This window comes from Trachypithecus francoisi, unplaced genomic scaffold (assembly GCF_009764315.1).
Source record: "Trachypithecus francoisi isolate TF-2019V2 unplaced genomic scaffold, Tfra_2.0 Lachesis_group0, whole genome shotgun sequence".
NCBI classification, from domain to species: domain Eukaryota; kingdom Metazoa; phylum Chordata; class Mammalia; order Primates; family Cercopithecidae; genus Trachypithecus; species Trachypithecus francoisi.
In genome coordinates this window covers 25,827,831-25,852,229 of record NW_022681453.1, presented here as the reverse complement: position 1 = coordinate 25,852,229, position 24,399 = coordinate 25,827,831, and the positions used below count along the sequence as shown (strand labels likewise).

Sequence of the window (24,399 nt, the reverse complement as noted above, 5' to 3'; positions counted from 1 at the left end):
ATTTTTTACTACTATAACCAACTCTATATAAATTATCTTAATATTTTACTTACAAAAGCAATATATGTCCTTTCTAAATAATTTGCAAAATATAGTAGTGTGTAAAATAAAAAGCAAAATTCCCCATTTTATTCACCAGTACTTGTATTTCCTGGCACTTCTTTTTTTTTTTTGAGATGGAATTTCGCTCTTGTTGCCCAGGCTGGAATGCAATGGCGTGATCTCAGCTCCCTGCAACCTCTCCCCACCAGGTTCAAGCAATTTTCCTGCCTCAGCCCCCTGAGTATCTGGGATTACAGGCATGCGCCACCACAGCCAGCTAATTTTGTATTTTTAGTAGAGACAGGGTTCCTCCATGTTGGTTAGGCTGGTCTTGAACTCCCAACCTCAGGTGATCTGCCTGCCTCAGCCTCCTAAAGTGCTGGGATTACAGGTGTGAGCCACCGCACCTGGCCTATTTCCTGGCACTTCTATGCCTCGTAAGGAAAAACTATTAATTTACTGTGTATCATCTAAAGTTTTGTTTTCTGACTTGTTTTTTTCTTTTCCTTCTATTTTATTAACCTATGGTGTTTTGTTTTCTGCTCGTCATGCTCTGCCTCAAGCAACCTCTTTGCTCTTCATATTTGCTTCTTAGTCTGGGAAACCAGACAAGTAAATCTATTAAAATTATCTGTAAATTTATTATTATTTTTAAGGCTAGTCAAAGCAGTGGGAGTAGAAAAGGAACAAGGAAATCTCTAATTGGTTGCGCCCCTGCAATCCAGCCTGGGTGATGGAGCAAGACTTGGTCTCAAAAAAAAAAAAAAAAAAGAAGCAGCAGAAATCTCTACTTGGTTGTGTTCAATTAGTTTCAATTAGTTGTAAACACCATTGCACTTGAACCAGCCAGAATTATGTGTAAACCTAGACAAAATAACTTACGAGTGAAGGCCTCACATCTCTTTGATTGAAAAGTATAAATTTGATTATATTCTCTGTTTTGCATTTTGGCTTAGATTGAGCCCATTAAACCCACTTCCTAGTGCTAACTGCATCAGACAGTTGGAAAAGTAACCTTTATTTTTATTTTATGTATTTTTTAAAATAGAGACAGGATCTTGCTCTGTTGCCCAGGCTGTAGTACAGTAGCGTGATCATAGCTCACTGCAGCCTTGAACTCCAGGGCTCAAGAGATCCTCCTGCTTCAGCTTCCCAAATAGCTGGGGCTATGGGCGTTGGCTACCGTGCCCAACTAATGTTTTAAATTTTTCTGTAGAGATGGAGGCAAAATCAAGATGCTTTTTTAAAGTGCATTCATGGCTGGGCATGGTGGCTCATGCCTGTAATCCCAGCACTTTGGGAGGCTGAAGCGGGCAGATCATGAGGTCAGAAGATTGAGACCATCCTCGATAACCCGGTGAAACCCCATCTCTACTAAAAATACAAAAAATTAGCCAGGCATGGTGGCGGGTGCCTGTAGTCCCAGCTACTCAGGAGGCTGAGGCAGGAGAATGACGTGAACCTGGGAGGCAGAGCTTGCAGTGAGGAGAGATCGCGCCACTGCACTCCAGCCTGGGCGACGGAGGGAGACTCCGTCTCAAAAAATATAAAATAAAGTGCATTAATTAATTAATTAAATATTTACTGAGTGCCTGCCACATGTCAGGCACTGTATAAATATTAAGAAGGTAAAAACAAAAACAAACAAAAAAGCTCTTCATTTTTTTTTCTTTTCTTTCCTGTTTTTATTTATTATTATTATTATTTTGAAGGGCTGGAGGGACAGAATCTCACTCTGTTGCCCAGGCTGTGCAGTGGTACAATCACAGCTCACTGCTGCCTTGACCTCCTGGGCTCATGTGATCCTCCAGCCTCAGCCTCCTGAGTAGCTAGGACTACAGGTGGGTGTTGTTATGAATCCTCTTGCCTTGGCCTCCCAAAGTGCTGGGATTAGAGGTCTGAGCCACCACCACACCCGACCACCATTTTTTAAAGCTGTCACAAACACTGTTTGGGAAAACCTGTTAGTGCATTTTATTTTTTATTTTATTTAGATGGAGTCTTCCTCTGTTGCCCCGACTGGAGTGTAGTGGTGAAATCTTGGCTTACTGCAACCTCTGCCTTCTGGGTTCAAGTGATTCTCCTGCCTCAGCCTCCTGAGCAGCTGGGATTACAGGAGGATGCCACTATGCCCAGCTAATTTTTATATTTTTAGTAGAGATAGGGTTTCACCATGTTGGCCAGGCTGGTCTCGAACTCCTGACCTCAAGTGATCTGCCTGCCTTGGCCTCTCAAAGTACTGGGATTACAGGTGTGAGCCATGGCATCTGGCCCTGATCGTGCATTTTATAGTCTTCTTTGGCTGGATCCTCCCTCCAAAATCTGTATTTGAGCATTTTTGTCTTCCAGAGAAGTGCAGCAGTAAACTCAGTTCTCTGTTGATAACACACTGGTATGGGGCTTCTGTGTATATCTTCATGTAGTTTTTTCACCACCGCAAGTATAGTTATGTCCCAGCAGCCCTGGCAGCATTACCTTAAGTGCAAGAGGGAAGTCCCCTGGCTGCCCAAATGGGTAAATATCTAGGACATCTGGACCCCCTGTGGGTCCTTTTGGTAAAACTAAGCCCAGAGACCTGACACTGCATTTCACAATTCACACCACTGTCTAATGCTCAACCTTTTATTTTTTCTTTCTTCTGTTAAAACTACTGAAATGCTTGGAGTTTGGTTAAGGGTGAGTAGAGAAGTTTGGAATGTTTTTAATCCTGTGTTCAGTGTTCTTGGTAATATTAGAAGAGCAGCAGAGCCATGAATCTAGTCATGCTCTTGGCTAATGCGGTCTACCCTGACTTAAGTGCTCCTCACATGAAAAGAGATCCAGGGCTTTAGTTGACAGTAAATGCAACCTGAGCCAGTGATGTGACCTGGCTGCCAAAACAAGTAAATGTGATACGAACTGGCATTAAAAGAAGCCTGGTGGCTGGGACAAGGAAAGTAAGAGTCCTAGAGTACATTCTGCAATGGTAAGATCACACCTGGAGGATGGTGTTTCCTCCCACGCTATAAGAGTGATGTTGACAAGTTGGAGTATGCCCAAATTGGGCAACAGGATGATGAATGGCCTAGAAACTACATCTTTTGAGGAACAGTTGGAGGATTGGGGTAGTTACCCTGAAAACTGGAAGGCATGTGGGTGTGGGATAACTATTTTCAAACGTTCACAGGGTTATCATGTAGAAGAGTTGGACTCTTCTATGTAATCTCAGCAAGCACAACTTAGACCAACGGGTATGTATTACAAAGTGGCTGATTTTGTCTCCGTAACGGGAAGAACTTTCTAGCCCTTATGAACAAAAATAGCAGCTCTGAAAGTAGTTACTTAACTTTTTATTTATTATTTTTGAGATGGAGTCTTGCTCTTGTCACCCAGGCTGAAGTGCAGTGGCGCTATCTTGGCTCAATCTTGGCTCACTGCAACCTCCACCTCCCGGGTTCAAGCAATTCTCCCACTTTAGCCTTCCAAGTAGCTAGGATTACAGGAGCACGCCAACAGACCTGGCTAATTGTTTGTATTTTTAGTAGAGACAGGGTCTCACCATCATGGCCAGGCTGGTCTCAAGCTCCTGACCTTAAGTGATCCGCCCACCTCGGCCTCCCAAAGTGCTGGGATTACAGGTGTAAGCAACTGCGCCAGATCTATTTTTTAATTTTATCTTATTTTATTTTGAGATGGAATCTCACTCTGCCACCCAGGCTGGAGTGCAGTGGTGCAATCTCGGCTCACTGCAAGCTCCCCCTCCCAGGTTCAAGCCGTTCTCTTGCCTCAGCCTCCCAAGTAGCTGGGACTACAAGCGCCCGCCACCGCGCCTGGCTAATTTTTTTTGTATTTTTAGTAGAGACGGGGTTTCACCATGGTCTCAATCTCCTGACCTCATGATCCGCCTGCCTTGGCCTCCCAAAGTGCTGGGATTACAGGCATGAGCCACCGCGCCCAGCTACTTATTTATTTATTGAGACGGAGTCTCCCTCTGTCGCACAGGCTGGAGTACAGTGGTGTGATCTCAGCTCACTGTCACCTCTGCCTCCCCAAATCAAGGGTTCCTCCTACCTCAGCCTCCCAAGTAGCTGGGATTACAGGTGTGCACCACCACACCTGGCTAATTTTTGTATTTTTACTAAAGACAGGATTTCACCATGTTGGCCAGGCTGGTCTGGAACTCCTAACCTCAGGTGATCCACCAGCCTTGGCCTCCCAAAATGCTGGGATTACAGGCTAGTGACTTAACTTTAATAGAGAGTGATAGAAAAGAGGCTGGTTAACTGACTGTCAGAAGATCCATGAATAGGAAGTTTGGAGAGATGATCCTATCCAAGATCCTTTCAGAGTCAAAGGTTCTTTTGATGAACCATAAGAAGGTGTCAGTACCTTGTTCCTCAGCTCCTATTAACAACAGAAACTGTGTGAAAATAGACTGTAAGGCAGAATGTCAAAGTTATGAAGGTATAGGGAAATAAAGCCATAGCTGCTTTGTTTTCCCTGGTGGTTATTCTGTTTCTGTGCATAAAGATTTAAGTAGTTTTTTTTTCTCTCCAAACAAGTTTTTTACTTTTAAAATTCTCTAGAGCTTTGGTGTGCTTTCATTCTCTGGAAACTTCTGGCCATCCTAATATGTTGTTTTCAGGGTACTGTATTTTGACAAGATTATCCTTAACCCAATATTATAAAGCGACATTTCACAGAATCGTAGTGTGTGTCTATGCATCAAAGAACCAGCCCTGTGAAACAACTAGTGTTCTTTTTTGGTTTTGGTTTTTGACACAGGGTCTTGCTGTGTTGCCCAGGATGGAGTAGAGCGGCACAGTAATGGCTCATTACAGCCTTCACCTTCTGGGTTCCAGTGATCCTCCCACCTCAGCCTCTCAAGTAGCTGGAACTAGAGGTTGGTGCCACCATGCCCGGCTAATTTTTAATTTTTTTAAGAGACAGTGCCTCCCTATGTTGCCCAGGCTGGTCTCAAACTCCTGGACTCAAGCGATTCTACTGCCTCAGCCTCCCAACGTGCTGGGATTACAGGTGTGACCCACTGCGCTTGGCCACAACTGGTGTTTTGAGATCATTAATAATTAATAATTAAGTAGCATCTGGTAAAATGGGTACATTAGGATAGCTTAGCTTTTTCCAACAGTCAGTGAGGTGAGTTAGTAATCATCATTCCCATTGAGCAGAAACTGTGTTTTGGAGCAGCCTGCCTACCATAATCGTGGGTGGATTTGGCACTAGAATCCAGAACTTTTGACTTTCAGGCCAGTGTTCTTTCTAATACAAAAGGCCGCTGTTCTTTCCTAATACTGGGTTTAGAGCCTTACTTGATCGCAGAATACAGTTTTTCCTCTTTTAACCACAGCAGTTCTCTGGAGTAGGATGGCAGGCTACTTTGGTCAAAGACGTGGCCTCTAACTTAAGTGCTGTCCCTAAGTTCATTTTTGTCTAAAGGAAGTCTCCAGCAAACATCACTACTGATGTCTGTGCATACTTGACCACCTCCTTGAAAACAGGGACACTAACACTTGCTCCAAAAAATGAATTCTAAGAATGTTAAGAGGGCAGTATTTGTTAAATGGAATGGATTTGACTGGGCAGTGCAGCAAAATGCTTAAGTTCTGCAGTGTTGTTTTGCGTTGTTTTTTAGAGACACAGTCGCGCTATGTTGCCCAGGCTGGAGTGCAATGGCTGTTTGCAGGCATGATCATAGCGCACTGCAGCCTGTAACTCCTGCTCAAGAGATCCTCCTTGGCCTTAGCCGGCCTCAGCTTCCCAAGAAGCTGGGACTATAGGCGTGACACCTCGCTGGTTTACTCATTTTTCTGTTGAGGTATTATTGTGTGCTTCCTACTTTTACTATGCTATTTATACTTAACATAGTAGGTGCTGAATAAATACTAGTTAGTATCCTGGCTGGTCCAATAATCAGTAAAAATTGATCTCGGAATATGAAGCTGCTTGAGACCAGGCCCTTGCCCCAGTGCTCAGAGATCCACAGGATGCTGTGGAGGCCAATCTGCCCAACCTGGAGTTCCAGAAAGGTCTGGGGATGTGTGTTGAGTGAGTCACAGACAGCCAAACCAAGAAAGGTGGAGGTGGCGGGGTAGGGAGGCGTTGCTGCGCTGCGGAAGAAACAGGTCAGTGAATGCACAGATCTCTGAGTCAGCAAACTGAATGAGTGAACTGCAAGAAGGTATCGGAGTTGTCATACTTGTTGGGCTAGTCATGTAACCTCCAGAATCTCCATTTCCTTATCTGTAAAAAGAAATAAATACGGTCTACTTATTTGCGATTATGTGAAGATTCAATAAGGTAATATTTAAATATTCGCACTTGTAGTTGGCATATCAACTGGCACAAAGTAAGCATTCAATATTAGCCACCGTTACCATTATGCTTTCATATTTTTTATTTTTGAGACGGAATCTCGCTCTGTCGCCCTGGCTGGAAAACAGTGGCGCAATCTTGGCTCACCGCAACCTCTGCCTTCCGGGTTCAAGCGATTCTCCTGCCTCAGCCTCCTGAGTAGCTGGGATTTCATGAGCGCGCTACCACGCCTGGCTAATTTTTTTGTATTTTTAGTAGAGACGGGGTTTCACCATGTTGGTCAGGCTGGTCTTGAACTCCTGATCTGATGATCCGCCAGCATCGGCCTCCTAAAGTGTTGGGATTACAGGCGTGAGCCACAGCACCCGGCCTACGTTTTCATAATTTAATAATACCTTATAATAATTATGAACAGTGTCATTCCACGAATAATTTATTTCCTGGTCGTTGACTTCGAACGAGGTTGAAAACGATTCATGAACAACTGTTTCAGTACCAAAGACGTTTCAGACAAGGCCAGGGCCGGATTCACAATCCGAGACAAGCGGCAGCGTGACGTCCCCACGTCCAGTCCGGCCAGGGAGGATCTGCGCAGAGCCGCGCTCCCAGGGTCACGTGAGTCGCAGCCCCGCCCGCACTGAGTGTGTCCCCAGCGGCTGCGGCAGCGGCGTCTGCGCCTGCGCGGAGGCAAGCGCGCTCTGCGGCGCGGTCCGCGGTGGAGGCGGCGCGAACGGCCAGGGGGCGGCGGATGGCTTTGAGGGGCCCTGCGGGCTTGGGGCCCAGCTCTCGAAGGCCGTTGGACGAGGCGGTGGCAGGGGCCGAAGGGCGCGAGGCGCCGGCCCTTCTGGCGGCGGGAGGCGCGCCAGAGGACAATGAACAGGACGATGGCCGTGGCCAGGGCCTGCTCCGCTGGGACGGCTTCTCCGCCTGGCTGCACTGCGTGTGTGTGGTGGGCTTCGACCTGGAGCTGGGCCAGGCGGTGGAGGTGAGGCCCGGCCCCGCCCTGTCTCCGTGCTCCGCCCCTGCGCCTGGGCGGCTGCAGCAAAGCCAGGCGCCCGCGGGCTGGCCGGCCTGGAACCCATCCGCCGCGCTTCTGGGCGTGGCCAGTCTCCCCTCCGGCGCTCTTTCGGGCTGCGGTCCTACGGCACTTCCCGTGGGAGGATCTTGGGCTGCGGCTAGGGGTGAAAAGTTCTTAGGCCCTTCCTAAATACTTGTTGATGTTCATCCTATTCTTTCTTTCTTTTAAACCCAGAGCCACAGAACTAACTAAAACGGTTAGTAGCACCCACCCGAGGAAGCCTGCAGGCAGGATGTTTGGTACTTTTTCAAGAACAATGCCCCATAACTGATGATTAACTCTACTAGCCGAACTTGCACAACCAACTTTTAAGGTTCAGGTTGTTTTGGTCATTTGTAGTAACTCGTAGAGCTTTTCCCACAGCCTGAGCCGAAATGCTTATCTCAGCATACATTTTCTCCCGTTCCTCCTTTTGTGCCTCATTTCTGGTTGGTTGGTTGGTTTGGTTTTTGAGACGGGGTTTTGCTGTTGTTGCCCAGGCTGGAGTGCAATGGCGCGATCTCGGCTCACCACAAGCTCTGAATCCCGGGTTCAGGCGATTCTTCCGCCTCAGCCTCCCGAGTAGCTGGGATTAGAGGCATGCGCCACCACACCCAGCTAATTTTATATTTTTAGTAGAGAGGGGGGGTTTCTTCATTTTGGTCAGGCTGGTCTCGAACTCCTGACTCAGGTGGTCAGCCCACCTCGACCTCCCAAAGTGCTGGGATTACAGGCGTGAGCCATCGTGTACGGCTTCATTTCTGTTATTTTTTTAATGTTGCGTCTGGAACAGTTGGTGTGAAACTAATGTCAACATGAATATAGGGAAAATCATTTGCATGTGAATCAGTCAACTTTTCCATTCTTATTTATGGCCCCTTATCGAAAGGCTTTAGAAACATCTATTCTTGATGTCGTTTAAGGTCTTTTTAGCACAAGGAATTGCTTGTTTTCGTGTGTCCAAGAAAATCGTTATCAGAAGGGCGTTTGTTTAGATGTTTTTGTTTTTGTTTTTGGTATTGGTGACAGATTTCTATCTCATTCTGACTGTAGTGGCCTGGTTGACTAAGAAAATTGGCTAGGGGGGTGTTTCTTAATGCGAAGCCACTGCTGTCGTATTCGGCCTGCCTTCTGGGTGTTTTAGTATAACACAGTTCAACATTGTTTCCACTAAGAACCAAGCCTTATGTTAGTTGCGGAACATACAAATAGGGTGTGCTCTAACCTATATTTGTAGATTGAGGCAACAATTTAGAGAACCAAGAATTAATCATAGTAGCTGATAAGGCCAAATGCAGTCCCTGGCACCTAGTGGCATTCTGTAAATACTTTTGATAGAATGGGTGAATATGTGAGCAATTCTTTTATCTTATTAAAGTAAGAAAAACAGTTCCCAAAGATTTTGAATAAGAGATTTATAAGCCATTTATTATTCACTTTGCCATGTTAACCTGAAGTTATATGTACAGCAAGATACAATATAACCAGAAAGCTTAAGAATGGGTTGTTGTAGTTGGTTGTGTTTTTAAATAGCTAAAGGAGATCCTTTTGGATTCTTCTTATTATTTTTTTTTTATTTTATTTGAGACGGAGTCCCGCTCTGTCGCCCAGGCTGGAGTGCAGTGGCCGGATCTCAGCTCACTGCAAGCTCCGCCTCCCGGGTTTACGCCATTCTCCTGCCTCAGCCTCTCGAGCAGTTGGGACCACAGGCGCCCGCCACCTCGCCCAGCTTGTTTTTTGTATTTTTTAGTAGAGACGGGGTTTCACCGTGTTAGCCAGGATGGTCTCGATCTCCTGACCTCGCGATCCGCCCGTCTCAGCCTCCCAAAGTGCTGGGATTACAGGCTTGAGCCACCGCGCCCGGCCGATTCTTATTATTTGGGACATTCTTTATGAGTATTTTTGACCAGATAGAAAACATAGTGCTGCAAAAATGTGAATTATTAAAGGACTTATTTTGAATTTCATTTTCCACAGTGTATGCCACTGTATAGAGTTTTTTTTAGGTCAGGAGTTCTTAACCTTTCGCTTCCTGGATCTTTTAAAAATACAAACATTGGGCCGGGCGCGGTGGCTCAAGCCTGTAATCCCAGCACTTTGGGAGGCCGAGACAGGCGGATCACGAGGTCAGGAGATTGAGACCATCCTGGCTAACACAGTGAAACCCCGTCTCTACTAAAAAAATACAAAAAACTAGCCGGGCGTGGTGGCGGGCGCCTGTGGTCCCAGCTACTCGGGAGGCTGAGGCAGGAGAATGGCGTGAACCCGGGAGGCGGAGCTTGCAGTGAGCTGAGATCCGACCACTGCACTCTAGCCTGGGCGACAGAGTGAGACTCCGTCTCAAAAAAAAAAAAAAAAAAAAAAAAAAAAACAAACATTGTAAACTTTCCACTAGGAAAAGGCTGAGTAAAACAAAATCATGTATGTGGTTCCATGGACTATCTGGGTTTATCCATGGACCTTCTGTTCCATTGTCCCCACATTAAGAATCACTGGTTTTAGAAGGTGTAGGATGAGGGTGGGGAACATTCTCTAATAAAGGAAGGTCGAGGCTGTAGTGAGTTCGTGCCACTGCACTCAAGCCTGGGTGACAGATCGAGACACTGTCCCCCAAAAAACCCCTAACAAAACCCAGACTGTAAAGCTGGGCTGCCTAGGTTTGAATCCAGGTGACTTTGGGCAAGTTACTTAGCTTGTTTGAGTCTCACATTCTTCTTTATAACAGGATAACAATACCTATATCATGGCATTGTTGTGAGGATTAGGTAATTTAATGTTTGTAAAGCATTTGGAACAGTTCCTGGGACACAGGAAGATGTATTTAAGGCTTCATTAGAGAAGCATTGATTTTCGAGAAATTTCCTTTTTTTTTTTTTTGAGATGGAGTCTCACTCTGTCACCCAGGCTGGAGGGCAATGGCACAATCTTGGCTTACTGCAACCTCCGCCTCCCAGGTTGAAATGACTCTCTTGCCTCCGCCTCCTGAGTAGCTGGGTTTACGGGAACCTGCCATCATGCCTGGCTAAGTTTTATATTTTTGTAGAGACAGAGTTTCACCATAGTGGCTAGGTTGGTCTTGAACTCCTAACCTCAGGTGATCTGCCTGCCTTGGCCTCCAAAGTGCTGGAATTACAGGTGTGAGCCACCACACCCGGCTGAAATTTCCTTTTTAAGTGAAGAGAACCCCTGACTTTTGCTTTGGGCCTCAGTTTTCTCACTTGTAAAATGAAATTGAGGTGCTAGAATCAATACCTTTTTTTAGTAGGGAACTTTGTTCCCTGTGTAAATAGATATCTAATCTGGAACCTTAATGACTAATCTTGTTGAAATGGGGCTTGTGTGTGTATCTTTGTCTACAACAGAAACTAATTTAAGCTACCTCAAGCAGTAAAGGGGAACTTACTGTAAGGACACAGAGCTTAAATACCTGTTTCCAGCTATTTAAGACATAAACATAGTGGGGCTTCAGAAAATGGCTAGAGTTCAGAATCAGGGAATCCTCTTGGTTTTGCTCTTTTTTTGTGTGCAGATCTTGCTTATATTTCATTTTCTCTGCAAACTGCCTTCTTCTCCTTCTCTGATTTTTTTTTTTTAAGACGGAGTCTAACTTTATCCCCCAGACTGGAGTGCAGTGGGTAATTTCGGCTCACTGCAACCTCCACCTCCCAGGTTCAAGGGATTCTCCTGCCTCAGCCTCCCAAATAGCTGGGACTACAGGTGCATGCCACCACACCCAGCTAATTTTTTTTTTTTTTTTAGTAGAGACAGGATTTCACCATGTTGGCCAGGCTAGTCTTGAACTCCTGACCTCGGTGATAACCATGCCTCAGCCTCCCAAAGTGCTGGGATTACAGGCGTGAGCCACCGTGCCTAGCTTTTTTTTTTTTTTCCTCCTTAGAGACATGGTCTGGCTCAGACTGGAGTGCAGTGGCATGATCATAACTCACTACAGCCTCGAACTCCTAAACTCAAGGGATCCTCCTGAGTATCTAGGACTACAGACATGCACCGCTACACCCGGCTATTTTTAAATTTTTTTGTGGAGATGAGGTCTTGCTATTTTGCCCAGGCTGGTCTCAAACTTCTGGCCTCAAATTATCCTGCTGCCTCTGCCTTCCAAAGTGCTGGGATTATAGGTGTGAGCCACCAGGCCCAGTCCTTCTCTGATCTTTAAGGTGAGAAGTTAACGTTTTTAGCCACTTCAGTGAAAAAAGTGAATCTTCAACTCTCTTCCAAAGCCAGAGGAAGATAATCTGGCCTGGTTTGGGGCAGGTTCCCATTCTGATACAGTTGGCTAAAGCTCTGAATAGAAGGGGGAGTGTTTCACCTTGCATAAAATGTCTTTTAAGGCCCTGTCCTAAGTGAAGGGGGTTAAGGAGGTCTTTGAGCTAGGAAGTAACTGAACAAGGTGTTGACTGCAGGGGGTGTGCTGAGCTGCTTTTCACCTGAAGTGGCTGTGGAGGCATTACCACAGAATCAAGAGTGTCCTCTGGAACAAGGTTTGAAACCTCCTGGGTTTGATATACTGTACCTCACTTTTAGCTTTGAAATTACGAATTATTTGGTAAAGCCTTAATTATCTGAATACAGAATTACCTTATTTATTCAAGTTTTTTTTTTTTTTTTCCTGAGTGAATGATAACATACTCATTGCTGAAAACTTGGCAAGTAAAGAAGTTATAAACATTAGGGCAGGCTTGGCAGCTCACGCCTGTAATCCCAGCACTTTGGGAGGCCAAGGCGGGCAGATCGCGAGGTCAAGAGATCGAGACCACCCTGGCCAACATGGTGAAACCCCGTCTCCACTAAAAATACAAAAATCAGCTGGGCGTGGTGGCATATGCCTGTAGTCCCAGTACTTAGGAGGCTGAGGCAGGAGAATCGCTTGAACCTGGGAGGCGGAGGTTGCAGTGAGATTGCACCACTGCAGTCCTGCCTGGCAATAGAGTGAGACTTTGTCTCAAAAAAAAAAAAAAAAAAAAAGAAAAGAAATTATAAACACTAGAAAATATCACTCTTTTTTTAATTTTAATTTTTTTTTTTGAGACGGAGTCTCGCTCTGTCGCCCAGGCTGGAGTGCAGTGGTGCAATCCCAGCTCACTGCAAGCTCCGCCTCTTGGGTTTACGCCATTCTCCTGCCTCAGCCTCCCAAGTAGCTGGTACTACAGGCGCCTGCCACCGCGCCCAGCTAGTTTTTTGTATTTTTTAGTAGAGACGGGGTTTCACCATATTAGCCAGTATGGTTTCGATCTCCTGACCTCGTGATCCGCCCGTCTCGGCCTCCCAAAGTGCTGGGATTACAGGCTTGAGCCACCGCGTCAGGCCGAAAATATCACTCTTAATTCTACTAAGAGGCAACTGCTATTAATATTTGGCATTTTTGTTAATGCTTTTTTTCTTTATATAATTTTGTATCTGTCAAGGATTAATTTGATTGTTAGGAACAGAAACCTCAAATAAACTTAAGTAAAGGGACAGTGATTGTAAGGATTCCAGGCAGTCTTTTGGAATCCAAGTGTGTGGGAAGCAGGGATGAACTTGTGGGGTTTGGAAAACCCCAAGCTTTTGCCTTTGTCTCTGGAGCTGTGTTTTTTTTTTTTTAATCTTTGCTCTTTGCATGTCTGTTCCATTCTCCATGCTGAAGCTGGTTTGTGCTGCAGTGGCCTCATTTTCTGCTCCCCCATTACTCTACTTGACTTTGGGTTTCCATGGTACTGATTTTAGCCAAACTCTTTTTCTGGAATGAGGCTGAAGCTTAATACTGGAGTATCTGATTGGCCCAGCATGGGAGAGGTGTCCCATTTTGTTCACTTGTGGTTAGGAGACAAGGTTTCGGTAGCAGTAGTAGTCACTTAGGTTCACCCCTGCAATAGGAGGGACATTTCCAAAGCATAGTCTGGGCAGCAGTCTCCTAAACATGTCTACTAAGAGTCTGCTTTTATTCATAAATATTCTCATAAACAGTTTGTGAGATCATTAGACTATTCATAAGCCAAGTGCAGTGGCTCATGCCTGTGATCCCAGCACTTTGGGAGTCTGAGGAGGGTGGATCACTTGAAGTCAGGAGTTCAAGACCACTGTAGCCAACATGGTAAAACCGTGTCTCTACTTAAAAAATACAAAAATTAGCCAGCTTGGTGGCACATTCTTGTAATTCCAGCTACTTGGGAGACTGAGGCAGGAGAATCACTTGAACCTGGGAGACAGAGGTTGCAGTGAACTGAGATTGTACTCCTGCCTGGGCAACAGAGCAAGACTTTGTCTCAAAAAAAAAAAACACCAAAAAACAAAAAACTCTTCATAAATATAATTTTACAAAGCAGACGTTCTTTTCTTTTCTTTTTTCTTTTTTTTTTTTGAGATGGTCTTACTCTGTCACCCAGGCTGGAGTGCAGTGATGCAATCATGGCTTACTGAAGCCTCGAACTCCAGGCTCAGGTGATCCTTCTGTCTCAGCTTCCCCGGTAGCTGATACTGCAGGCATATGCTTATGCACCAGACTAATTTTTAAATTTTTTGTAGAGATGGAGTCTTGCTTTGTTGTCCAGACTGGTCTCAAATTCCTGGCTTCAAGGGATCCTCCTGCCTCCACCTCCTAAAGTGCTAGCATTACAGGCGTGAGCCATTGTACCTGGCTGTCAGCCTGTCCTTTGAAACTTTGAAGCCAGATACTCACTTTTCTCTAGCTATGGAAGTCTTAAAGGGCATAGTCTTCCAATAGAAGGCTGTTTCATCTACAATGAAAATCTGTTATTTAGTGTAGCCACCTTCATCATTTCTCTTAGATTTTCTGGATGACTTGCTGCAGCTGTCTATCAGTCCTTGCAGCTTCACCTTGCACTTTTATGTTATGGAGACAGCTTCTTTCCTTAAACCTCATGAACCAACTTTAGCTAGCTTCCAACTTTTCTTCTGCAGATTCCTCACCTCTCTCAGCCGTAACATAATTGAAAAACAGAATTGAAAAGAGTTAGGCTCTTGCTCTGAATTAGGCTTCTGGCTTAGGGAATGTTGTAGCTGGTTTGCTCTTCTATCCAGACCACTCAGACTTTCTCCACATCAGCAGTAAGGCTGTTTCACTTTCTTATTCATGTGTTCACTGGAGTAGCACTTTTAATTTCCTTCAAGAACTTTTCCTTTGGCTGGGTGTGGTGGCTCAGGCCTGTAATATCATCATTTTGGGAGGCTGAGGCAGTAGGATTCCTTGAGCCCAGGAGTTCGAAACCAGACTGGGCAACATGGTGAGACCCTGTTGCATAAAAAAAAGAAAGAAAAAAAACTTTTCCTTTGCATTCACAAGTTGGCTCTTTGGTCCAAGAGGCCTAGCTTTTGGCCTATCTCAGCTTTTGACATGCCTTCCTCATTAAACTTAAATAATTTATAGCTTTTGATTTAAAGTGAGAAATGTGTGACTCATCCTTTTACTTAAACACTTAGAGGCCATTATAGAGTTATTCATTGCCCCAATTGCAATATTGTTGTGTCTTACGAAATAGGGAGGCCTGAGGAGGGGGAGAGAGATGGGGTAATAGCTGGTCAGTGGAACTGTGAGAATACATGTATTTATTGATTAAATTTGCCATCTTATATGGGCATGGTTTGTGGTGCCCCAAAACAATTACAATAGTAACATCAAAGATAACTTATCACAGACCACTGTAACAGATACAATAGTAACAAAAAAGGTTGAAATATTGTGAGAATTACCAAAATGTAACACAGAGACACAAAGTGTCATTGTTGGAATGACAATTGTGAGAATTACCAAAACGTAACACAGAGACACAAAGTGTCATTGTTGGAAAAATGATGCCGATAGACTTGCTTAATGTAGGCTTGCCACAAACCTGTAATTTGTAGAAACTGGTAACTGCAAAGCACAATAAAATGATGCACAATAAAACAAGATATGCCTATATTAATAAAAGGAGAAGGGAGGAATGGTATTGGAAGGCAACAAGCGTTTACTGCCTTACCTGAGAGCAGTTATAATCTTATATAATCAAAGATTTATTTTGAAATATTTCTAAGCTTGGGTTTTAGGATATAAACTTTAGTAACTTTGAGCTCTTTGAGAGCCAAGGGTATATGTGCCTGAAAATTCTACACCATTATGTAACTTTGAAATAAAGGATTATGTTCTGTTTTACCTGGGATATGGAAATATCTGTTAATGCTTATTGAAAATAAGGCTAAACATTTATATCTTGGTAAATTTAAGCTATTTTTGTATCATTGGGATTCTATTTGAGTTATTTTGTTTTTCTTATTATAAGAATCATCTGGAGCATTTATTACATATGAGGATTCTGGGGCTGACCCATCTGCTTAATCAGAATCAGTTCCAGATGATCATTATGTGTAGGCATGTTTGGAGTATGTTTTTGAATTTTCTTTTCACATATGCTTTTCTGTTTTTCTTGTAAACCAGCTGTTGTCAAAATGTGGTCTGAGGACTTCTGGGCATCTCTGAGACCATTTCAGGAGATTTGTAGGATGTTTTCTTTTCTTTTCTTTTTTTTTTTTTTGAGACAGAGGCTTGCTCTGTTGCTCAGGCTGGAGTGCAGTGGCTCAATCTCGGCTCACTGCAACTCCGCCTCCCGGATTCAAGCAATTCTCCTGCCTCAGCCTCCTGAGTAGCTGGGATTACAGGTGCGCACCACCACGCCTGGCTAATTTTTGTATTTTTAGTAGAGACGGGGTTGCATCATGTTGGTCAGGCCGGTCTCAAACTCCTGACCCCGTGATCCACCCACCTCGGCCTCCGAAAGTGCTGGGATTACAGGTGTGAGCCACCGCGCCCGGCCAGGACGTTTTCAAACTATGTGTGACTTTACTTCATGTTCTTCAACCAGAACGATGTATTGCAATAGAATGAACATAGAATGATTCTGCCAAGAGCAAACATTAAAGAAAAACAAATTTTTTTAAAAAAGAATGAACGTCGAAGCAGATATGAGAATCTAGTTATTTCTATTAAATCAGACATTAAAGATATTTGCAAACGTGTAAACGATGCCATCTTCTCAGTAAAGTTTTTGTTTTATTTAGGAATACAGGTGGTTTTTTCCTAAACATTCAAAATCTGAAACGCTCCAAAATCTGAAACTTTCTGAGTACTGATATGATGCTTAAAGGAAATGCTCATTGGAGCATTTTGGATTTCAGGTTGTTGGATTTGGGATGTCCAACTGAGTAAGTATAATTCAAATATTCTAGAATCTGAAAAGATCTGAAATCCAAAACACTTCTGATCCCACCAAGCATTTTGGATAAGGAATACTCAATCTGAGTATAGTTACTTTTCATGAAAATGGAATATGTTAATGAGTAATAGGTTATTATTTTAAAATAACAATTTTTTTAAATGATCACTTTTAGTTTCTACAATGGTGAATGTTGATAGACGTAACCCATATAAACAAGAGTTCTAGGCTGGACATGGTGGCTCATGCCTGTAATCCCAGCTCTTTAGGAGGCCGAGGTGGGTGGATCTCATGAGGTCAGAAGTTCAAGACTAGCTTGGCCAACATGATGAAACCCATCTCTACTAAAAATACCAAAAAAAAAAAATTAGCCGGGCGTGATGGCGCGTACATGTAATCCCAGCTACTCAGGAGGCTGAGGCAGGAGAATCACTTGAACCGGGGAGTTGGAGGTTGTAGTGAGCTGAGACTGTGCCGTTGCACTCCAGCCTAGGCAACAAGAATGAAACTCTATCTCAAAAAATGAAATACCAACAGGAGTTCTTTGAGAGCCTCAATACATTTTAAGAGTATAAAGGGATGTTGGAAACAAAAAGTTTAACAGTTGCAGTTTTACACTCTCTGGCTTGAGATGCTTTGATTAGTTGACTTGTGGGAGGTAGGCTAAAGTAGTAAAGTGAATTGTAAAGTCAGACCAGGGCTGGCATCCTGGTTTGAGTACTTACTAGATGTAGTATTTTGATGAAGTCACTCACTCTGTATGCTTCATCTCCGCTGGTATAAACAGGAACCAACTTCACAGAGTTCCCTAAGAGTTAAATCAAGTGTGCGAGGCGCTAAGCACAGTGCCTGGCACACATCAGGGGCTCAGCAACTTCAGGCTCTGTTGTGGTTGACAGGCTTTGAAGGTTGTGGATTCGCACAGCAGATGAGCCCAGTTGTTTCTTTGATTGTTCTATGACTTTAACAGAAAATTTACTTTAAAGAGAAACTTTATTTGTATATCTCATTTCTTTCTTTCTTTTTTTTTTTTTTGAAACAGTGTCTCACTTTGTTGCCCAGGCTGGAGTGCAGTGGTGTGTGACCATGACTCACTGCAGTCTTGAACTCTTGGGTTCAAGTGATCCTCCCACCTCAGTTTCACAAGTAACTGGTACTCCAGGTGTGTGCCACCATGCCCAAATAAATTGTTTTGTTTTTGTGTCACCCAGTGTGATCTTGAAATCCTGGGCTCAAGGGATCCTCCTGCCTCCACCTCCCAGTGTTGAGATCCCAGGCATGAGCCATTTTACTCAGCCTCATTTAATCCTTTCCATCACTCTAATTATTAAGTAATATATAGATTTTATTTATTTATTTGCGACAGGATCATGCTCTGTCACCAGGCTACAGTGCACTGCAGCCTGGACCTCCCAGGCTCGAGCAATTCTGTCACCTCAGCCTGTCAAGTAGCTGGACTACAGCCTGGCTACTTTTTTGTTTTTTATTTTTTTTGTAGAGACAGGGTTTTGCTGTGTTGCCCAGACTGGTCTTGAACTCCTGGCCTCAAGTGATCTGCCTGCCTCAGCCTCCCACAGTCCACGTGCCTTAGTCTCCCAAAGTGCTAGGATTATAGGCATGAGCCACCATGCCTGGCTTTAGACTTTTTTTTTTGAAACAGAGTCTTGCTTTGTCACCCAGGCTAGAGTACAGTGGTGCAATCTCAGCTCACTGCAACCTCTGTCTCCCGAGTTCCAGCGATTCTCCTGCCTCAACCTCCTGAATAGCTGGGATTACAGGCACGTGGCACCGCACCCAGCTAATTTTTGTATTTTTAGTAGAGGCGGGGTTTCATCATGTTGATCAGGCTGGTCTCAAACTCTTGACCTCGTGATCTGCCCACCTCAGCCTCACAAAGTGCTGGGATTACAGGCATGAGCCATCGTGCCTAGCCCATAAACTCTTTTTTGAGATGGAGTCTTACTCTGTCACCCAGGCTGGAGTGCAGTGGCACAATCTTGGCTCACTGCAACGTCTGCCTCCTGGGTTCAAGCAATTCTCTGCCTCAGCCTCCTGAGTAGCTGGGATTACAGATGCCCACCACCACGCCCGGCTAATTTTTGTATTTTTAGTAGAAATGGGGTTTCACCATCTTGGCCAGGCTGGTCTTAAACTCCTGACCTCTTGATCCCCCTCCGCCTCCCAAAGTGCTGAGATTATAGGCATGAGCCACCGTGCCCGGCTAAACTCTTTTTAAATAAGGGAACTGAAACTTAAAAGAGGTAACTTGCCCCATATCACTTGCTTAGTAAGCCAGGATTTGAACCCCGGTCCTTTTGATTCTGAAGCCTGATTTCCCCCCACTATACTGTGTTATCCTGGGTACAAAATTAAGCTACTTTTCTTTACTATTTAGGGGAAACTGAAGCAAAGAAGACGTGAAATGCCAGTGGTAGCTTGAACTAAAATTCTTAAATTCTTGATAGTAATAGTTTACCTCATTTCTCAAAGTGTTCCTGTTTACATGCTAATACTAAATGTAATAATAGTACCTAGGGCTATTTTATGAGTTGTATGAACTGCTTTTAGCATTTTTGTGATCCTTTAGTTGGCAAAATGCTTTACAATCCTGTGAAATGCACAGTAGACACTTGCTTCTGTTTGGACGAAAGAATAATGAACTCAGACCAGTGACCTATGTCAATGACATAAAGTTAGGTTTCCTGAATGTAGGTATTCTGACTGATAACAGTTTACAACCATGGGCAGATGAAGTGAGATGATAATTTTAATAGTTCTCATTTCTAGTATATTCTGAGGATTGATTGATACAACACAGTGCCTGGCACAAGGAAAACACTTGATAAAGTTGGCAATTGTAATTATTTATTGAGTTTTTCTGAAATAATGAACTAGGTACTCTTTTGGTCTAGCTTATTTCAATTCTATCTGTATTACTCATTTAGTGAATTCCTACCTAAGCTTAGAGTTCTTTATAAGTAATACAGGATCAGTATGAGGGTAGCATCACTAAATTTTTGTTGGTACCTATTATAGTAGGAGCACTGGGACTGTTTGCATAGGCCATAATAAGCACCTAACATGCGCAAAGGATTCTGTTACGTTAATCAGTAGATCAAGACATAAGAATCCTTGCTCTCCAGAATTTAACTGAAGAGACAAGTCGGCCAGGTGTGCTGGCTCATGCCTGTAGTCCCAGCACTTTGGGAGGCTGAGGTGGGTGGATCACTTGAGTTCAGGAGTCCGAGACCAGCCTGGTCAACATGGCGAAATTCCGTCTCTACTAAAAATACAAAAAAATTAGCCAGGTGGGGTGGTGCACACCTGGAATCCTAGTTACTTGAGTGGCTGAGGCAGGAGAATTGCTTGAACTTGGGAGGCGGAGGTTGCATTAAGCTGAGATCGTGCCACTGCTCTCCAGCCTAGGTGACAAGGCCAGACTGTATCTCAAAAACAAAACAAAACAAAACAAACTATATCGTCAGTGGTCCAGAGACTAAGTGAAATTTTCTGGTGGAAGGTGAAAATTGATTTGAACCTTTAGGGCTGCGTAATGTAAAATTTCAGCTTATATAATTAAAAAATTATACAATATTTATTGAGGAAAAATTACAGAAATTACACAAAGAGGCAATAGAAATCACTTATTTCCCCTGCTGGATGGAATTTGATAGGCAGATAAATGGTGAATCAGTTCCTAAGTGTGAGCAAGGGAAGAAGCAGGAAAGTTCAAAGCATCTTTAGAATTAATGAATAGATTATGTACTGAAATATTATGACCTTCAAGATCTTAAGGAAAAAAGCGGTGTGTAAAGCAGTGAGAACAGAACAGAATGTAATTTTTTTTTTTGGAGATGGAGTCTCACTCTTTTTGCCCAGGCTGGAGTGCAATGGCGCAATCTTGGCTCACCAAAACCTCCGCCTCCTGGGTTCAAGTAATTCTCCTGCCTCAGCCTCCCACAGAATATAATTTATGTTAAGGAAAAGTACATACATAGTTTTTCTTTGAAAGATACATAGGAAATTGTTTAACAATGGTTATTGAAGGAAGAAAACCTCAAGCTCAATGGGAGAGAGACTATAATTATAACTTTATGCCTTTTTAAGGTTTGAATTATTGTGTCTACATTTCCATTTTTAAAAATTCAGGTATTCACATATAAAATTCACACTTTTAAAGTGTATAATTCATTGGTTTTGAGTTTTTCACAGGATGTGCAACTAACACCACTATCTAATTGCAGGACGTTTTCTTCACCCCAAAAAGAAATGCATACCCATTCCCCTTTTTCCCTGGTACCTGGCAGCCCCTAATAAGTTTCTGTCAGTATGCTTTTCATGGGAGTGGAATCATATACGTTCGTCCATGTTGTAGTATGTATATATACTTTATTCCTCTTTATGGTTGAATAATATACCTTTGTATGGATATATCACATCTTGTTTATTCATTATTTAATGAAAATTTGGATTTTTTTTTTTTAACAGGGTCTTGCTCTATTGCCCAGGCTGGAGCACAATAGCATGATCATAGTTTACTGTGGCATTGACCGCCTGGGCTCAAGCAACCCTCCTGCCTCAGCCTCCTGAGTAGCTGGGACTACAAGTGCCTACCACCATGCCTGGCTAATTTTTTTTTTTTTTTTTTAGATGGAGTCTCGCTGTGTCGCCCAGGCTGGAGTGCAGTGGCGCGATCTCGGCTCACTGCAAGCTCCGCCTCCTGGGTTCACGCCATTCTCCTGCTTCAGCCTCCCAAGTAGCTGGGACTACAGGCACCCACCACCACGCCTGGCTAATTTTTATGTTTTTAGTAGAGACGAGTTTCACTGTGTTAGCCAGGGTGGTCTCAATCTCCTGACCTCATGATCCGCCTGCCTTAGCCTCCCAAAGTGCTGGGATTACAGGTGTGAGCCACTGCAGCCTGGCTAATTTTTAAACTTTTTTGAGGAGACAGAGTCTCACTATGTTGTCCAGGCTTGTTTTTACTTTTTGGCTATTGTGAATATTGCTACTATGAAAATTTGTGTACCAGTTTTTGTGTGAACATGTGTTTTCACTTTTCTTGGATATATACCTAGCATTGAAATTGCAGGGCTATACTGTAACTCTATGTTGTAACTTCTTGAGAAACTGCTAAACTGTTTTCTACTACTGATATATGAGGGTTCCAATTTCTCTGCATCCTTGCCTACTCTTGTTATCGTCTGTCCTTTTGATTACAGGTGTCCTAGTGGGTATGAGCCGTGTCTTACTGTGATTTTATTTGCATTTCCCTAGTAACTAATGCTAAACAGTGTTTTTTCATGTGCTTATTGGCCATTTTCATTTTTATGTTTTGGAGAAATGTCTATTCACATTTGTGCCCATTTTAAAATTGGGTTATTTGTCTTCTTACTGTTATATTGTAGGAGTTCTTTATGTATTCTATATACCAGATCCTTATTAGTTATATTGTGTTTTAGCCTGTTCAGTCTTCTCACAAAATATCACAAACTGGGCAGCTTATAAACAATGTGTTTGTTTCTCATAGCTCTGGAGGCTCGGAAGTCCAAGATCAAGGTACTGGCTGATGTGGGGTTTGGTGAGGGTACTTTTTCTGATGCATAGATGGCACCTTTTGGCAGTGTCTTTGCATGGTGGAGAGCTAGCTCTCGAGTCTCTTTTGTAAGAGCACTAATCCCAGTCATGAGGGCTCTGCCCTCACGACCTGATCACCTCCCAAAGGTTTCACCTCCTAATACCACTATCACCTTGGGGTTTTTGTTGTTATTGAAACAAGGTTTTAAATTTTGATGATATCTAATTTATTTATGTTTCGTTTTGTTGTTAGTGATTTTGGTGTCATATCTAAGAAACCATTGCCTAATCAAGGTTGTGAAGATTTATTACTATGTTTTCTTCTAAGAATTATATAGATTTAGCTCTTACATTTAGGCCTTTGATCCACTTTGAACTCAAAGTTGACTATGGTATATGCTGTGAATTAGAGCTTTTTTTTTTTTAAACTTTATTTTGAGATTAGGTAGGAGTTATAAAAGTAACTTACTCAACTTCACCTGAAGTTAACTTTTGTGCTTCGAAGAACACATAGTCCATTGTTCCCACTACTGCTGCTGCTGCTCTTCTAACAGTTCTAGTTTCTCACAAATTTCTGTCCATAATCCTGCTCAGCACCCTGTACCATCTCTATATTTCACCTTTCCTCCAGAGCTGCTGTTAGGCTGTCTGTTGCATTTGTAATTCTTATAGCTCCTCACCAGTAGTGGCTGAGCTCCCGCCTTCCCAGCCTGTATTTTTGACTCATTCAAGGTTAAAAATTCTCCAGCAGCTTCTTAAATGTAGCCCACAATCCCTACATAGTCTTCTCTCTCCTTACTTCTTCAGGCTCACCTTGCCCCACTCCATCAGTGAGCAACAATGGACCATTGATGTGGAAGGTACACCCTCATGTTATGGAAGCAGAAACTGAGGCATAGACTGGCTAATGATTTCCCACAAGGACACATCTAATTAGAACCAAAACATGGTTTTGGTACCAGTACTGTACTTTCCATCCTTCCCCACTGCCTCTTAAGAGTTTGAAGATGCAGAGCTGTATTCATTTATTTTTGCCCAAAGTCAAGGTGAGTAAATGTGAATTTTAAAGACAATTTGGGCTTTAAAGAAAAAATTGAAGTGAAGAAGAGATGATAGGAAGAAACTGAAGATTTGGCTTAGGCTGGTAGAATGAGAAGTAACAACAACAATGAAAAAGAAGGCCAAATGCTAATATTTTGTCTGTTGCCTTCTGTGAGGGCAGGTGGGAATATCTAGTTAACCATGTTTCCTAGAAGCTAGAAAGGTAAAAGAGTAGGATCTATGCATATGGCAACCATACCAGTGCATCCTATTTTCAAATATTTGTCTCGTCTTCCCACAAACCATCTGTATTAGTCTGCTATGGCTACTACAACAAAATACAAGACTGAGTGTCTTTTTGTTTTGTTTTGTTTTTGTTTTGAGACAGGGTCTCACTCTGTCCCCCAGGGTGGAGTGCGGTGGCACCATGTGGGCTCACTGCAACCTCTACCTCATGGGTTCAAGCCATGCTCGTGCCTCAGCTTCCTGAGTAGCTGTGATTACAGGTGTGTGCCACCATGCCCAGCTAATTTTTGTAATTTTAGTAGAGACAGGGTTTCGCCGTGTTGGCCAGACTGGTCACTGCTGGCCTCAAGTAATCTACCTGCCTCGGTCTCCCAAAGTGCTGGGATTATAGGCAAAAGCCACTGCGAACCTGGCCTGGATGTCTTAAATAACAGAAATCTATTTCTCTTGGTTCTAGAGGCTGGGGGAAGTTTAAAATCAAGGTGCTTACCAATTTTGTTCCTGGTGAGGGTCCTCTTCCTGGCTTGCAGATGGCTGTGTCCTTGCTATGTCCTCACATGGTAGAGAGAGAGAGATGTCTTGTATTTCCTCTTATAAGGGCACTAATGCCATCATGTGAGCTCTACACTCCTGACCTAATTACCTCCCAAAGGCCCTGTCTCTAAATATGATTGGAGGTTAGAGCTTTTATGTGAATTTTTGGGGGATTCAGTCCATAGCACCATCTAACTGGACTAGATATCTCTGGATTTGAGCCCCAGCTGTATTTCTTACCCCCCAATTACCTGGAAAAAAAAAAGTCTCATCTTAAACCATTTTCATTCTCTTTGTAGAAACCAATGACCGTTTTATCCTCCCTCTGAGGGCAATTCAGTGTGTGAGGTGCTCTTTATGGGTCTTGAAGAATGTGTTTCTCAG

General features: G+C 43.4%; 1 protein-coding gene across 5 annotated transcripts in view; it reads left to right on the top strand.

Annotated features, from left to right (window-relative positions):
- The first annotated feature begins 7,009 nt into the window (after positions 1–7,009).
- Positions 7,010–24,399, top strand: part of DENND6A (DENN domain containing 6A) — an 86,643-nt gene continuing 69,253 nt past the window's right edge. For 2 of the 5 annotated variants that reach the window (XM_033210216.1, XM_033210217.1), the window contains exon 1: positions 7,010–7,339. In XM_033210216.1, coding sequence (XP_033066107.1) covers positions 7,103–7,339 — 237 coding nt within the window. In that variant the 5' untranslated portion in view covers positions 7,010–7,102. Of the gene's footprint in view, positions 7,340–23,001; positions 23,241–24,399 lie in introns of all 5 variants that reach the window. The other 3 variants (XM_033210215.1, XM_033210214.1, XM_033210218.1) reach the window with 2 other exon arrangements.